Here is a 17,389-nt window from a genome sequence, read left to right as displayed (position 1 = left end):
AAAAATTTGCAGTTAGAAAATTTGTCTAAGTAAGGACAAGACTTGAAAATAATGCAATACGTAAAATGGGCTTACCGTTGCCACGGCTTGGGCCCCCAAAAGCTCAATCTGGAGGTCCTCGCTCGACTCCACCACATGGGCTCGATCCCGGGGTGTGATCACATTCCGGGACCATTCAGCAGCCGCCCGGGAATCTCCAACCACAGTATCCTTTTTGAGAAGTCCCCACTCCACAACATATGGACTTGGGTCCTCCTCGACGGGCACGGCCCGTGGAGTAAGGAAGGTTGGAACCTTCTCGATGACAGGGGATTTCCCCTCCTTGCGCGCCCTCTTTTCGCGAGGCACTTCAGCCGCCACAGTTTTGGAGGCAGCGGTTTCCCGCTTCTTGAAAATGCTTCCAAGAGCGGCTTGGGCTGCAAGACAAGTAAGAAAAATGACGTAAGTTTTCGCCAAATACATGAAAGGACGAGTCAAAATTAAAAATCAAGGTGGGCTTACCCTCAGGGCCCAAGTCACTAAGCCCGTGACTTTGGAGTGAGGCCTCAGAAATAAGCAGTGAGGTGTGATGGAGGCAATCTTCGGTCAAAATCTTTATAGCTGCTCTTTCTTCGACCCCTAGTTTAAGGGACCTCATGGCCCCATCCTCGGCCCGGCTAAAGTGAGAATAAAAGTAATCGGCCCAATCGGCCCCCTCCATATATAAGTAAAACCATTGACCCTTCCAACGAGGGAAAGAGTCAGGGGCCGAGTCCGATATAAAAATACTACGGCCCTTAGTCCTGTACTGGATCTTGACCCAGCCCTCATCGTTTGGGGCGTTCACAAACTTAAACAGATATCTAAAGACGGCCACACTGGGCTCCAAGTTATGTTTTTTACACTGAACTAAAAAGCAGTAAATAAACCTCCAGCCATTGGGCTGGAGTTGGGTTGGACACACCCGGGCTTCGGCCAACAGCCTATAAACAAACATGGGAGGGGGAAGCCTAAAGCCCGCATAAAACGTCTCTTTATAAACCCTAATGGCCCCAGGCCTAGGGTAGCAAGCCCTATCATTTGGGCCTGGAGCCACGGCCCTATACGGATGCTCTATTCCGAACAACTTAGCCATGATATCTACGTCCTTTTGTTTATAGTTGGATGGATGATTATATGCTTCAAGATGATGAAGGTTGGGAAAAGCTTGACCAAACTCGCTAAGTAAATCACGTAATGAAACAACACTAGCATGGACGAGTGATTTTTTACCTCGAACACGAGCATTAGTAGCTGGAGGCTGAGAAATCTGAGATTGCTGGGATTGCTGTGATGATGCAGAATCAGCCATGGATCTTCTTCGGATGAAGGTATGAAACCCAGAAACTGATGAAGAGGAGATAAAGATTAACCGGAACCTGGGAAATCTTTGAAGATCGCCCGGAAAACTGGAGAATGCCTTGAATGTCGCCCGGAAAACTGGAAAACGCTTGAAGATCGGCCGGAATCTGGGGAATCCTTGAAGGTTGCCGGAAATTTCGCCGAAAAACAAGGAAAATCGAGAGAAGGCTAGAGAGTGTTTGAGGATATTTGAGCTAAGAAACTTTGGAAATTTTGAAGTGAAATGAGAAATGAAACTCTCAGCCTCTAAATTTATAGAAAGTCCTAGCCCGTTCATTTGCCCGTAAACCCTAGGGTTCACGGCTTACAGCCGGTAAAATGGGCTTTGGGCCGGTTAAGGGGCATTTTAAAGGGCGGTAAGCCCACGGAACTGAAAAGATAAGCCCTTTCTAGAAGAGTCGAGAGAATTCTTGAAGACACTTGAAATATTTAAAGGAAAAAACTAAATAATGTAGGCCTGACAAATTCTAGACTGAGGCCCACAATATATAGCGGCATCATACTCCTAGGCGTGCCAAATTGATGGTCTCCTTGGCGGGGGTAGCCACGCCTAGGACACTTTTGCCAATTGAGCAAAAAAAATGCTACATATTACGAAAAATAAATGAAAATTCTAGCGAAAATGAAGTTTGTATAGATATGTCTCCTTGGCGTCTGTATACACGCCAAGGGAGCACTACCAAATAAAGCCTTGTGAAGGCCCTAAAATCAAACACGCCCAGGAGGCATCTTTCCTAGGCGTGGTGTACAATTGTGTCTCCTTGGCGGGTGTACCCACGCCAAGGAAGCACTAACAAATGAAGCCCATGTGAAGGCCCTAAAATCAACCACGCCCAGGAGGCATCTCTCCTAGGCGTGGTGTACAATTGTGTCTCCTTGGCGGGTGTACCCACGCCAAGGAAGCACTAACAAATGAAGCCCATGTGAAGGCCCTAAAATCAACCACGCCCAGGAGGCATCTCTCCTAGGCGTGGTGTACAATTGTGTCTCCTTGGCGGGTGTACCCACGCCAAGGAAGCACTAACAAATGAAGCCTAGGTAAAAGCTTTGAAGTCAACCACGCCTAGGAGGCATTGCCGCTAGGCGTGGTATGGAACTATGTCTCCTTGGCGTGTGTACCCACGCCAAGGAAGCATGTCACAGTGGAAGCTACGTCAAGCACGCCTAGGAGACATAACTCCTAGGCGTGGCATGCTAAAATGTCTCCTTGGCGGGGGTACCCACGCCCAGGAGGCAGAAGAACCAAGACATCAACCAACCACGCCCAGGAGACATGACTCCTAGGCGTGGCAAGCTAAAGTGCTTCCTTGGCGGGGGTACCCACGCCAAGGGAGCATCTCAGGGAGAGGGATGAGTTTCTATTAAAGAATTATTTAATTCTTAAAGGAAATGCCCCAAAAATTCCAAAAACAGGGGGAAATACAAGAAAAATTCCTGAAAAATCAGGAAAAATAGTAAAATTGGCTTTTTAATTTCAAAAAATATTTTGAAAATTCTTTAAAGGCTCAAAAAATTCTAGAAAATTGGAATTTAATCGCAGAAATTCCAATTAAGCCCTGGAAAAATACGAAAGTGCTCGAAAGTACCATTACGAACGTAATTTTGAAGGACGCTTGTTATACCAATAAAAAAGACTCGTAAGTGTCATGAAAACGACTCGAGAAGTCAAAAGAAAGACTCGTGTCTTCCGATACTCCAATCGAAAATGAAGTACGATCACGAAGGATACGAAACAGAGCTATCTTTACTCTACAGTCAATTCAAGTCATTTCTCGAATTGTTACAAAGTAATCAAGATCGGTGAGATCCTTGCGCTATTTATGGAACTTCAGACCTTGGACGATGGGAATTTGCAGAAGTTAGCTTTCTCGCATGATATGCGAATCAGGAGCTCAGAAAGCCAATAAGAACTCAGCAACTTTTGAAAAGTTTTTACAAAACTTGTCGAAAGTTGGGGGGCAAATGATATAGGTCAGAAATAATATTTAATTATTATTAGATATTAAAAGCCCAAGAATACTAAAGCCCGGTTAAAAAGGGCCTGAGCCTCTATTTATTAGTTAATTTCGTAATTAATTAATAGAGGCCCAGTCAGAGGTCCAGTAACAAGTCCGAATTCTATAACACATCTGATTCTAGCAGATAAATATTCAGAAGGTCGGATAAACGTCAACAACAAGAGGATAAGAGCTCTATCTTATCTCTTGCTTCGAGGCATACTTCGATAAGAAGTCTGAGATACGGAATCATACTTCCATCCGACTTCTGACTCCGAAGCGCCTATATAAAGGGCTCTACCCCTCATAACTAGAACTACGTTTTGGACTTGATTCTTCTTCACACAGAAGATACGTAGGCATCTCGCACCGAGACCAGTCCGAAGCACGAATCGCTCACCCCTTTGTTTTCTATTCTATAACAACGGGTTAAAATAATTTTAATCCAAATATAATCTTTAATTTTATCATAATTATAATAATTTTTTATTAGTATTGTGTTTGACGGTAGAGCGACTCAAACCAATATGTATATTATAAATTTTTATTATTGGTATTGTGTTTGACAAGAGAGCGGCTCAAACTAATTTTAATCTATATCATTATATTTAATTATATTATAATTATAATAATTATCGATTAATATTATCTTTGATGGAAGGACGGTTCAACAATTTTTTTTCTTGTGTTTGACAGGAGGACCAATTAAACAAATTTTTATATTAATTATAATATATTTTTTATTTTTTTAATTAATGATATGATTAATGGGAACATGACTCAAATAATTTTTATGCAATTATAATATTAATTCGTATCAAAATTTATAAAAAATTTATAACGCCGCCGCGAAGCGCGGCTTTATACACTAGTTATTATAATATAAAAATACAAACGTTACCCGTATGCGACTGGTAGTTATAGTGGATAAGCCAAACGAGATCTAAATCTAATTAAACGACCCGGCCCAAAAAGCGTGATCCTTTATTTAATGCCACCTAGTGATTTGACACATCTATTTTTTTGATTTTTTAAATATAATTTATTAATTATGTATTATCTCAAAATTTGGAGTGCCCCAAATTTATAACCCTCTGTTTAATTTAATAAAAATTATTTTTAACTTATAAAAACTAAATTATAAATTAATTATAGATTTTAGAAGTATTTTATATGTTAATTTTATTTCATAAAACATACATAATAAGTCTAACTTTTTCCTTTTTCCTTAATTAGTTGACCACACAACCCTTAAAATTGTATTACAGCATTAACAACTCCATGTAAATTTAGCCAGAAAAAAACAACTCCTGATCCTGGTAATGGTGCTAAATAAGGTTCATCCTTATAAGATAAAAATACTACTATTAAAATGTATTAAAGTTTTAATCAAGGGAACTTCTGTAGAAAGTTGTAATGAAACTAGTGCTACTGCATAGTAAACGAGAGAATTATTGAAGTGGTAAGAGTTCAAAGAAAATTAGAAATGAAGAAATGAAGTGTAATAGTTTGTTACAATATCTTGTGACTCTTGATCCTCACAATGATCAGACATGAATGTATCTACCAGATGATATCACTAGAGCAGCTGCACACTTTTACTAGCTAACAGAGAATCTATATGAGAATTCATGATAATATGTGCAATAATACTGTTTTGTGCTGGGAGAGAATTGCTAACTTGTTTTATCCTACTAATCCTCCCATTCTACACATGTGTCCAGATGATCCATGTTGCTAAACCCCTGAAGGGCATCCAAGACTTTGATGCAACAACAGCCTCATCAGACGAAGGGCAACGTCGAAGCTGCTCATTGAACTTATTATACTTAAGCCTAAATTCTGCTTCATTTGGCCAGTGGTCCAGCATCTTTTCCAATCCGAATATCATGATGGTATAAGCGTTATATGCTCCCAGCCCGCAGACTCCCTGAAGGTGGTTATAAATCTCCTCATCAGGCACATCATTCAGTGAAGCATCAGATAGTAACGCGTTCCTGTTATCACCAGCAGCTTCTGCAAATTTCTTACCCATTTCTGAAATTGTTATCGCATTACTTCTTGATGATACCCCAATACGGATCAAATCTTGATGTGCAGTTGTTGTCACGGAATGAGGCCTAACAATATCAGGGTGACATAACTGCTTCAAGTCCTCGTATACTGTGCTCTTTCTTTCGGGGATGCTTAATAGCTCCAGAAGTGACCTTATTACCTTTTGGAAATTTGTCATATTTTGTGTTTCATGATGAGCAACTATCTTATGTTCTCTTATCAAAGCTCCAAGGGCATCATCATCAACAGCCAGCTGCTCTAAACCCAACGAAATCCAGTCTACGTCTTCAAGGTTTATGGGAGAACTGTTGTCACCTCCAAGTTTAGAGTCATCAATTGAGTCTGTACTCAATACAGGGTCTTCCAAACCAGTTCTGTTGCTCGCTTGAAGTGGTACTGGCTGCTGTGTCAGAGGATCAAAAATTGACATTTCCGAACCTAAAGAATTTCCTGCATGATCAAATATAAATGACCTTAGAAAGCCATCACATTATTAATTAAGAGATCATATCATAATTTAGGAACCATCATAGACCTAATTTCAAAAAAAGACTTCCGCAGTGAATTAATAGACGAATTAGGTGAACACATATCTCATTGAAACGTTGGAACTTAATGACAGCCTTTAGAGTAGAACTATATATAATGATCTGACATGTATAAAAGGCGACAATATATTACTTTTAACTCAACTGCAGACCATCTTCCAAGAACCAGCAATTATAAGAACCCTTCAATGATTACACACCATCTTCACAGAAATGTGAATTGTGATTCCACTGTAAAAAAAAAAAAAAAAGAGAACCCTTCAATGATTACACACCATCTTTAAGAAATTGAACGATAACTTCTTAAACATCCTTCCTCTCTGAATAATACTGGCATCAGTATCAACAAATTTAACAAGGACTCCAGTAGAGCCAAAATCAGTACAAACTCTTTAGTGAGTCAATGATGTGACAATCAGCTAAGTTTAGGGGGATTTGCTTCCTCCTGACTATTTCTAACCTATCTAGCCCAAATTCTGACTCATTCAGTCATCCGTACATAATTCTAGTTGGTTTCCCTTGCAGAACTACTGAAATTTCAGAAGATTGAGTTGAGCCGTGGTTGACGATGAACATTTCTAACCAATGACATACTAATAACAGAACTATAATTAATTTTCATTCTATGGGAGCCAGGGAGCAGATCATGGTGCAAAAGGAAGTAGATATAATAATTAATTTAAATCCTCAACAATATAGGAAGATGATTCTAGAAGTAGGTTTTGGAGATTGATTAATATACATGAAGATGAAGACTAGCACCATCTTTCAAATAATCAAGAAAAAGCAAGAAGAAGAAAGATGTTTTTTTCTTAAATTAAACATCCTATATACGCCAAACAATTTGAGCTTGTGGGGATATTCTAGGTACGCGCAGCAATTCCTGTTTCATCATGAACAATTCTTCGAAACTGTGTTCTCGCTTCCTGCAGACAAGTGTCATATCTCTAAGCGAAGGGGAAGATGCAGCTAAGAGCTTTATCAAATGTAGCACAGATCTTGAACCCACTTCACCGAAAATTTCAACAAATTGAAGTTGGTGCAGAATAACATTAGTCCAGTCTACTGATTCCAAATAATGTTCAATTGCTTCTTCTTTTTTCCGAAGATAATGTTCAATTGTTGATTGTGGATGATTTGAAGTCTTCACTGGAAGTACCTACAATAAAATTATAAAAAAGAAGAAGAAGAAATATCTAAGCATCTATTCAAAAACATAAAAAGCTCTAACCTACCATATTATAGATAGATTTATGAGAAAAATACACATATAATCCAAGCAGCAACCAAACAAGCTCCAGTTTTCAATTCTCACCAGTGCTACGCAAAGAACTTGCAAGTTTGGAAGATTTCTGATTAAACAAAGGCTACTTGAAATCACACACAATTTATGTCCAAGATTGAACCTCAATTTTTTCAAGTTCACCATTTGTGTCGTAAGCCGCTCCAAAATAGAGTGAGCTGGTCCGAGAACCTATACATATTGTTATACGAAAAAACATACTAAAATGTGAGCCACAACACTAGCATACTATGCTACATTAATAAGTCACGAAAACACAATGATGATAAATAATTAGACTCATCGAACATATACTTCACCTGCAGAGTGAGATCAACAAGGGAAAGAGATTTAAGTCTCGGACTACTGCCAAGAAGTTTGATCAGATCGACAGGTTTATTCTTGTTAAAATTTGGGAGGTATGTGAAGAGAGTAAAGACTTCCAGTGTGTTTGTGTAATTGAAGCATCGCCAATCCATTGTATCACATCGCGAGATATCTAGCCTTCTCAGATTGTTATTATTGGTGAATTGGCAGCTTAAATGTTGGATTCCTCTACATCGTAGCAAGTACAATTTCTGGAGTTGATTCCCAAATGATATTTCAGAAGTAATCACTACATCGACAAGGGAAACCTCAATCAGATTACTGAAACATCCAGATTTATGGGGAGGACTCAAGAACCACTTAGAAAGTTTTAGCTGAGTCAACTCTGAACAATCAAAAATGTATGAGGGAATTGAGCAGCCATTCCATTCCGAGTTACTAAGTTTCAAAGTCCTAATACCCTTATCTGATAAGTGCTTACACCATCGATCAATATGACTCTGATGAAGTTTTTCTGGGACGTAAAGTTCGAAGTCCCAAATGGAGCCAGTGTGGACGAACAAAATCTTATCAACAGCTCCTGAAAATGCAGATAAGCATGATTCACTTTTCTTAGAACTCACTTTCAAGGAAAATGAGTCATCAAGAATCAGGCGGGTGTGCGTTTTCCATATATTCCTCCAAGTTCTTGACAAAATACTTGTTCTTGCCACATCATGAATTGGAAGATGTGCCAAAATACAATATATCAACTCAACGGGTAAACTGCTAATCCTATCATCATCAACTAGTCTTCGTGATTTAAGTTGTGGCTCCATCATCCTTCCAACTGTGGTGAATCTCCTCTTCATAGGAATTATATTGGCTGACCTTTCCAAGGGTCCACTATCAATTAGTTGCAATCCTGCACTGATATCCTGCATTTATAGTATAACACAGCACTTTAAACTTTCGAGAAGGACATGTAATAGTGGATGGAGGATATATAAACATCCAAAAACCTTAAGGTTGTTCACTTGGATGGAATGGAATGAGCGGAGAATGAATGATATTTGCACTCTAAATTAGAGGTGATTAGAAAAAAAAATCCATAATTTTTATTCCCCTTCAATTTTTCATCCCAAACTTTTTGAACAATAAACCTTACCCACATATTTTGAAAGGAATGTTTCCACGTCTTCATCATATTGTCTTCATCATATTTTCCTGTAATCTTCATCACAAAAACTTTAGACTCTATAATACTTGATCAATACTTTTTCATGTTTTTTTCTTGCTCCATAAAATTTCTTTTTAATTTTTCATTCTATTCTCTCCTCTTCCCTTCCATCAAAGGGAAGGCAACCTCATGTGATGTTTGCAATAAATTTAACTACTTAAATTATTTTAATCACAATTACTTAAATTCTCTTTGCTCCATCACTCCTAAGTTGATATATTTCTTGTTTGTCCTAATACTTACTACAAGTTATCTCCCAAGTCAAATGGTCCAGCGAACTGTATTTTGAAACAATTTTTTTTTCAAAAATGACATATAAAAGTGCACTCAGAATTATTTTTTTCCCCTCTTTTTTTCAGACAGAACATGCAAAAGAGGATCGAGGATATATTCTCACAAGACAATGTTTGCATACCTTAACTCGTAATCTGATAAATAAACTTCTAGACAAACAACGCTATGCAAGTGGATCAATCAAATCATGGTATATGTGTATTCAATGAAGCAAATAGTGATAGCAGGCTGTTGGCCCCGGTTGCCACAAATATAATATAAAGAAAATGACCTCAAATACCAGTGTCGGAGAAGATGACCCGACTTATCAATTTATAATAATGTTATTAAGACCTTCAACGCTAATTCATATAGTGTTTTACTCATCATATGCCGTCCTACTGGATTTTCAGATCTAATCACAACACGATCTAGCGTTTTCTTCCGAAGGATTAATAAAGGGTAATTTAGGTCATTTCCCAAACTGCACAATTTTGGACATTACTTATGTATTCAGTGACATATAGGGTTTTTTCTCGCGACCGCAAAGATGAAACATAGAGCAAATATTTTGTTACCTGATAATGATTCATAGGTAGATATGAACAGGCAGATACACGATGGTGGTGACTGGTGAGGCTTGAAACCGATCCCGAGGCTTGCTGCAACAATTTGTTTATTACTCCCTCCGTCCCCTTTTACTTGTCCCTTTTGAAAAAATAACGCATCTTAAGAAAATGTTAGGTGGATATCTTGTTTTCATACATATCCCTAATAAATGTGATGAATTAGATAGAGTTGTGTATATATATATGCTAGTCAAACATTGGAAGTTGTTACATTTTGAAAAAACTTACAAAAAGTTGCTTTGAAAAGAGAAGTGGACAAGTAATTTGGGACAAATTTTTTTTTCAAAAGGGACATGTAAAAAGGGACGGAGGGAGTAGTGAATTAGTGAATGATGGTTCTCGACTCTTTTATACTCCCTCCGTCCCCCTCAATTGTTTACATTGGAGGGGGCACGGAGACCAACACAATGCATGAAAAGTGGGTAAAGTTGTGGGACCCATCAATATTTAATAATAGATTTGAGATAATGGAGGAAAGTAGTGGGTGTAATAGTAGTTTGTATTGTTAAATATGAGATAGTGGGGGAAGATAATGGGTGTAATGATGGAAAAACTTACTATTTATGGTAACGTAAGGAAATGAGGGGGACATCCCAAAATAGTAACGGTAAAGAAATGAGAGGGACAGAGGGAGTATTATTCTCTGTATGTAGCAATACGAATTGCAATAGGAAAAGGCCACTTGACCATAAAGAGTTATCAGAATTTTTGTACCTTAGAGCATCTCCAACCATTGAGACCCCTTAGCTAAAAGGTGAATAATCATACTAAAAATAAAAAATTTAGTCAACCATTTCAAAATTTCACACTCCAACCATAGTGACCTGTTGTCTATAAATTTAGGCAACCTCCTATGGATGACTAAATTTGTTGAACCTCTACAGACCTGTAAGAAATCTTTAGGATGATTACACATCATTTATTACCATATTGAACTGATATATTCTATTTTAACAATCTAAAATATTAATAACATATTATTTTTAAATTATAGCCAACCAATATAGCTAATACCAATAAAGCACAATGTCTTACCACTTCAGCAAATTTTACATAATGTCTTACATGTCCAATTTAGCCAACGATTATAGCCAATGTCATTGGAGATGCTCTTAGGTTATATCGGTGGTGTTTGGGAATGGATTATAAGCCGGAGTTCTGGATTTATAATTGGAAGCACTTATTTGTACTGTTTGTGTAAAATGTCAAGAAGCACCTAAAAGAGGTTGGAATTACTAGCTTTTGTTTCAGGACTTTTACTTTTTTCACAAACAGTTTAATCACTTATAAGTCTTAACTTGCTTCTGGCTTCTATTTCACTTTTTTACTTTAAGCAAAAAGTACTTATTTTAAATTCACCCAAACGGCCCCGATTGCGTGCAATAAATTTTAAATTTATATCATTTTTTATATTTTAATATATATTTTCGCAAATATATGTTGAGGCGGCTGAGCATGGTCAGCATTTTAATTTTAATTTTAAATTTAAATATAACTAGTTAATAACCGGTCAGCCTTCTCCGCACAATTGGAAACCTCCGGCCATGGGTTTTTACAAATTAAATACAGATGCAGCAATCAAGTTAGGTGATGATACTTTCTCTATTAGTCTGATTCTCCGCAATCACTAAGGTAAATTTGTTATGGGTAAAGTTGTATGATGCTCCTGGTAACGAAAGTTGTATGGATAATTTTTACAGTCTCCTCCTAGTCACTTGTTGGAGACTGAGCCGTATGACTCTCCTTCTGATTTTTTTTTGCATTATTATAGTTAAGTGCTTATCTAATTTTAAAAGACACGTTCTTTCAAAATTATTTCTTCAAAAATGTTTTCCAAGAATAATTTTTTTAAAATAATTCCGGAGAATTTTTTAGAGAGATTTTTTGTCAAATATTTTCGAGAAAATTTCTCAATTATCCGGAATCTTTCATAAAAAATTGTGAAAATAGTGATAAATAGATATTTTTTGGAAAATGTTTTACCGTACTGAAATTCTTCATATTTTTATTAAAAAATTCTTTCGTGGAGAATCTTTTATTTTCCAGAAACACAAATAAACACAAGAAAATCTGAAAAATATTTTCTAGAAATTCAAACAAACTTTACTAAAAAAATATTATGTAATATAAACACGGAAATTGTCACAAAACCTTCTCTCCTAAAACATGAGTAGTAATAGAATACCTAAGGGAATCTATATGGATCACATTGAACATGTATAATCTGTTTGTTTAGACTTTAGACCAATATCTATCTGCCTTCATTACCAGGATTGATGAAATCTTCTTGAGCCCCCTCTGCCTACAAAACTCCTCCTATGCATGAGTCCAGATAATCCATGCTGCCAAACCCTTGTAAGGCTCCCATGACTCCAAAGCAGCCAGAGTCTCATCGGAACACGACCATCTCTGTAACCATTTGTTGAATGCATCATACTTCTCTTTAAACTCCATTTCATGAGCCGGCCAATAGTTTAACCTCTGAAACCCAAAGAGCAAGACGGTAAAGGCCATGTAAGGTTTCAACGCAGCAACATGTCGAAGTTGGTGAAATAAATTCTCGTCTGAGACATCATCAGAGAGTAATGTGTTCATCTTATCAATACCAGCTTCCTCAAATATTTTAGCCACATACAAAATTCCCATTGCTCCACTTTCTGATGCCACCCCGATATTAATCAATTGTTGAATTGAAGTGGTTCGGACAGAATAAGGCCTCACAACATCAGGGTGACACAATTTCTCTAAGGCATCGTAGATTGTGGCCTTTCTTTCTGGGATACAGATAATCTCTAGAAGCGGCCGTGTTACTCTTTGGAAACATGTCAGGTTCCGCATATCATAAGCAGGAGCAGATATAGCATATTCTGTTATTAAAGCGGCAAGAGCAGCATCTTTACCAGACAGATACTTAAAGCCCAAGGTGACAGCTTGCTCTTCCTCATCATCAGAAATCTCATTTTTGTTTTCAAAACGTGGATCATCGCCTGAATCAGCGATGAATAGAAAGCGGACTATAATTTCACAATGTTTTGTATAACCACCTCTTGAAAAAATATACCAATTTCTTCAGTTATCTCATTGAATTAGTCTTCTAGGTGCAAAATTAAGATTTCTTTTGGGATTCAATTCAGCGACGAATATTACACTTACATTGGCAGATCGAAGGGCTTCTTTTCTTGTTCTTTATTTATTTACGGAACATGTTTATTAAAGAATCCCTAATACTACCAGCAGGTTCCTTCAGATATACACATAACAAGAAAAGCAACTCAACATATCAAAACTACACAACCAAGAAACAGAGCAAACATCAAACTATACAACCAAGAAAAAGAGCAAATATCAAAACTATACAACCAAGAAACAGAGCAAATATCAAAACTATACAACCAAGAAACAAGAAACAGAGCAAATATCAAAACTATACAACCAAGAAACAACAAACAGAGCAAATATCAAACTATAAAACCAAGAAACAGCAAATATCAAAACTATACAACAAAGAAACAGAGCAAATATCAAAACTATACCAAAGAGCTGATCGAGCGTGAATTCTTGATCTTCAGGGGCTGGGGGAAGCTGTAGAGGAGCCCCATTCCGAGGATCCGAAAAAGCATCATCCGAAATATCACAGGAATGGTCCTTGTCCCTACAAATCACAAATTTCAATTTTATCACAAAAAACCTCTCTTAAACCCCATATTGTGTGCATGTCTATTTAAATGACCAAGATTCTTACATTATGATAAATATATCCTTTGATGGTGGGACTAACAGGGGAGCCTCGTTGGAAGCCTCAACAGCAACAGAAGTGCTTATGTCCTCATACTCAGCCATTATCTTTCTTGAAAAGTTCTCAGAAGTTCTTAAAAATATATTGATGCAGAGAGAATAAGAGATTGAGAGGGGGGGGGGGGGGGGGGGGGGCAGAGAGAGAGAGAGAGAATGAGAGAGATGAGTATAAGTGTATTGTATAATATGTGTTGTGTCATGAACATGTTAGTTAAAGAGAGGGCTTATAGTTGAGGGTTGTTTGTATATATAGTGGTATGTGTAATGTGTAATGATTTTGTACTAGTGTGCAATATGTTGGGAGTAATGCCTTGATCATAAACTCTGCAAGTAAAAATGTAAAATGATTGAAACTGATTTAGATTGAACTAATTTTGTTCAATAGATGTATATACATAGAGTTATAAATTTGGGGTCCTTTACTTTCGGGGGCCTGTGTGGTTGCCCACCCCGAGATCCTTCAGAGCCGCCCCCTGACGCTCTTTAGTACTGATCGTGTCTGGGCCGTCTGGCTGTGTGTAACCAGTACAGGATTTTGAGTTCATTACTGATTTATGCAACAGACCGATAAGTTGAAACTATGTCCAAGCAGAATATAATGGTCTGCATAATGCAACTTTCCGCGCTTGATGTTAGAGTAAAGAGAGCTAAGAGTGACTTGCAATTGCACTAGTTCGAACATCAAAGTCATAATACCAACTGTTTGGGATGACATTGCAGGTTTTATATATCTGATGTGTATCACTATTTCATTGTCTACAAGATAATCAGCTAAATAAACAATAAGGATATGCATGCAAATAGACCAAGGATACATCAATTTTAATCAAGCAACCAGTGACATCAAAAGACTAAAACATAGAATATATGTTCTCTTCAAGTACCCTTACCAGAGAACAATACATAGATGCTGGTGAATCAAAACGAAGATCGGAATCGATAACCTTCCTCCAACATCTTATTTAGTAAGATAACTTGCTTCCAGGATATCCCTTTTAGTGATTCAAACTTTGATTTTGTAGTTTATAATACATCTCCAGGACACTAATACCCGAACAACCCTTCTGATTTCAGGTGCCAAAAAAATTATATAAGAAGAAAAGAAATTATATCCAGAAAAGTTGTGCAGCCTTGGATTTTCTAGGTAGCAGGCACAGCTCCTGTTCTATTCTCAACTTTTCTCTGGGATCACTTACTGTCTTGCTGCGGAAAAGTGACATCACTCTAAGCGATGGGGCAGATGCAAGTATAAGCTCTATTAAATGTAGCGCGGATCTTGAACCATCAACACCACTTATTTTAACAGCTTCAAGTTGGTAAAGAAACACGTCCGACCAATCTAGTGATTTCAAATGATGTTCGATTGTCGATTCTGCAAGATCAGAGCTCTTCACTTCAAGATCCTGCAAAAGAAATTATTCAATCTAAGCTTTATATTCAGGCATATTAGAATTTCAGCCTACAACATTCAATTAAATACATAAACACATTTTCAGATACATCCTGACTTCCTGAGCATCTCTTAAAAGATGCATTTAGTTTACCACATTTCTTAAAACAAGGTTTAGTTTTGTTTTTTTTACTAAATTACAAGGTTGTCTAGTTCTTACCAGTCCTATGAAAAGATCTTGCAAGCGTGGAAGATTTCTGATCAGACAAAGACATGTCAAGACCTGACGCATGTTATATCCCAGTCTATACAAGCTCAGATTCTTAAGGTTTACCATCTTCATTGTAAGCCCCTCCAAAACAGAAGGACCTCGTCCCAACACCTATATTTTTAAACAGTACATCGAGTACATCGAGTGTAAGCCACGAACCCAGCATGGTATTCTTGACATAAATATATGTATGTTATAAGACAAGATTATTAAATTAATTTTGTTGAAATCATGTTACCTCAAGGGTGAAACCATTGAGTTGAAGAGTGTTGACTCTAGGGCTATTACTAAGAAGGTCAGTCAAATAGACAGAGTTGTTGATGTGGAAATCTGCAGAAGGTAAAAAAAGACCAAAGCTTTCCAGTTCTTTTATGCACTCGATCCATCCCAAATCAACTGTATCACTTAGATAGATACTAAGTGTTCTGAGATTGTCATTCTTTGTAAGTTGGCATGCCAGATGTTCAATTCCTGTACATTTTACCATATACAATTTCTGGAGTTGAGTCCCAAATGACATGCCAGCAGAAATTGGAATCTCAACAAGGAAAACTGTAGTCAGATTAGCGAAGCATTCAAAATGGGAAGTCTGCTTAGAAAGTGTTGCCTGATTCAACTCTGAACAATCAAACAAATGAGAGGGACTCGAGAGGGGACTAGTTTCCGAGTTATAAAGTACTAATGTCCTAATACCCTTAAAGGATAAGTGCTTAATCCACAAATGGATGTAACACATATCAAGGTTTGGTGGAATAAAGAGTTTAAAGACTAAAATGGGGCCGGTGTGGGACAAAAGAATCATGTTGATGGCTGCTGAAAATGCAGATAAAATTGTGTCCTTAGTTTTCTTGAATCTCAATGTCAAGAAAAATTGCTGATCAAGAATTAATAAGGGGTGCATTTTCCATAAATTCCTCCACAGTCTTGACCAAACACTTGTTCTTGCCACATCATGAATAGGCAGATGTGCTAAAATACAATGTATCAACTCTGCGGGTAAATTGCTAATCCTATCATTATCAGGTATTCTTCTTAAGTTACTATCATCAATCATGCGGGATCTAACTGGAGGCTCCCATATCCTTCCTTCCACAGTGAATTGCCTCTTAATATGAATTATATTGGATGACGTTCCCATTGCTACACTATTAAATAAATTGTGTCTTTCTAAAACTGCTAACCTTATAAGTTCTATTCCCACCAGCTCCAAAATCTCAAAGTACGAGCCCTCAGTGCTACCCTGCAGTCAAATATTACACCGTTCATGAGTATAAATTTCATAGCACAAAGAATCCAGTGCAGCGACAACAGATAACTGCTCAAGTTATCAGCAATTTAAATTATCTCATTTCTTATTTTATTACAATCAACTATTTTGTGCAGCATTCATAGTAGTTATAACTGAAATCAATAAATGATCTGTTGCTGCTTGCCTTCTCTGGTTGGAATGTGTCTTGGGAAGTTACTTGGTGACTGATTTTATCAAAAAAAATTATAATTGTCAATACAATCCTTCAAAATTCCCTTCTATTATTTTATCTCGTTTGACTTATCTTATTTTAGCTTATTTTTGGGAAAAAATATGTAACTTGTACTTTTTTTCAGAAAATAAGTTATCTATTTCTGCAAATAAAGAACATTAAACACATATACAATACTTAATACCAAAATATCACGTAATTGAATCTTTCTCCCGAAATAAGTTCTTGATCAAGCTAAATAAGTTTAGTTTGCGGTGGCTCAACTTGAATTTAAGAGGATGCGGGGCTTAGGATTATCCAAAATATCTAATGAGCTATAAAAGTTGAAATCAGTCGGGATCGGAGTTTAGGCTAGCGTAATCTATAATATTCTCCCCTAAATAAACAACAAGGCTATGCATGCAGATAAAACAAGAAGATGTGTACATTTTTGATCAAGCAACTAGTGACAGCAAAGGTGAAAACATGGATAGAGCAAACAGCCTTACCCAGAAAGACGATGATAATAACGAAACAGAGCTTGAAATTGATAACCTAAGCTTCCTGAAACCCTTTGCATACTAGAAAAAACATAATAGTATTCATGATACGTTTTCTTTTTGTAGTTATAGTTATCGACTTATCGTGAATAAACCAGGATACCGGATCCGAATCCAATGAAACGACCCGACCCAAAAAGCGTGATCCTTTTTTTGATGGCACCTACTAGATTGCAGTTCTATAGCTTATTTTGAAATTCTTT

At 37.1% G+C, this 17,389-nt stretch overlaps 3 protein-coding genes across 3 annotated transcripts; all 3 read right to left on the bottom strand.

Moving 5' to 3' along the window:
* Window positions 1-5,085: 5,085 nt before the first annotated feature.
* Window positions 5,086-5,862, bottom strand: LOC108201516 (uncharacterized). The gene has a single exon (XM_017369802.2). The coding sequence runs from the start codon at window positions 5,860-5,862 to the stop codon at window positions 5,086-5,088; it is 777 nt and encodes a 258-aa protein (XP_017225291.2).
* An 857-nt stretch (window positions 5,863-6,719) lies between these two features.
* Window positions 6,720-10,034, bottom strand: LOC108202153 (F-box/FBD/LRR-repeat protein At1g13570-like). The gene is made up of 4 exons (XM_017370535.2): window positions 9,660-10,034; window positions 7,583-8,506; window positions 7,296-7,454; window positions 6,720-7,139 (listed from the first exon to the last, which is right to left on the bottom strand). Exons 1-4 carry the CDS (start codon window positions 9,672-9,674, stop codon window positions 6,807-6,809), a joined length of 1,431 nt encoding a protein of 476 aa, XP_017226024.1. The 5' UTR covers window positions 9,675-10,034; the 3' UTR covers window positions 6,720-6,806.
* Window positions 10,035-14,321: 4,287 nt separating this feature from the next.
* Window positions 14,322-16,368, bottom strand: LOC108201515 (F-box/LRR-repeat protein At3g26922). Its single transcript, XM_017369801.2, has 3 exons — window positions 15,405-16,368; window positions 15,116-15,277; window positions 14,322-14,908 (listed from the first exon to the last, which is right to left on the bottom strand). Exons 1-3 carry the CDS (start codon window positions 16,302-16,304, stop codon window positions 14,612-14,614), a joined length of 1,359 nt encoding a protein of 452 aa, XP_017225290.1. The 5' UTR covers window positions 16,305-16,368; the 3' UTR covers window positions 14,322-14,611.
* Window positions 16,369-17,389: the final 1,021 nt, after the last annotated feature.

The sequence above is a fragment of the Daucus carota genome, chromosome 9 (genome assembly GCF_001625215.2).
Source record: "Daucus carota subsp. sativus chromosome 9, DH1 v3.0, whole genome shotgun sequence".
NCBI classification, from domain to species: domain Eukaryota; kingdom Viridiplantae; phylum Streptophyta; class Magnoliopsida; order Apiales; family Apiaceae; genus Daucus; species Daucus carota.
Note: the sequence above shows the minus strand (reverse complement) of the source record. Positions and strands in the feature narration are given on the sequence as shown.

Coding starts and splice junctions, on each gene's coding strand:
- LOC108201516 (XM_017369802.2), bottom strand. CDS start 5,862: ATGTCAATTTTTGATCCTCTGACACAGCAGCCAGTACCACTTCAAGCG.
- LOC108202153 (XM_017370535.2), bottom strand. Junction 7,455..7,582: donor TTGTTGATCTCACTCTGCAG/GTGAAGTATATG, acceptor CAATATGTATAG/GTTCTCGGACCAGCTCACTC. Junction 7,140..7,295: donor AAGTTCTTTGCGTAGCACTG/GTGAGAATTGAA, acceptor ATTTTATTGTAG/GTACTTCCAGTGAAGACTTC.
- LOC108201515 (XM_017369801.2), bottom strand. CDS start 16,304: ATGGGAACGTCATCCAATATAATTCATATTAAGAGGCAATTCACTGTG. Junction 15,278..15,404: donor TCAATGGTTTCACCCTTGAG/GTAACATGATTT, acceptor TTAAAAATATAG/GTGTTGGGACGAGGTCCTTC. Junction 14,909..15,115: donor AAGATCTTTTCATAGGACTG/GTAAGAACTAGA, acceptor TTTCTTTTGCAG/GATCTTGAAGTGAAGAGCTC.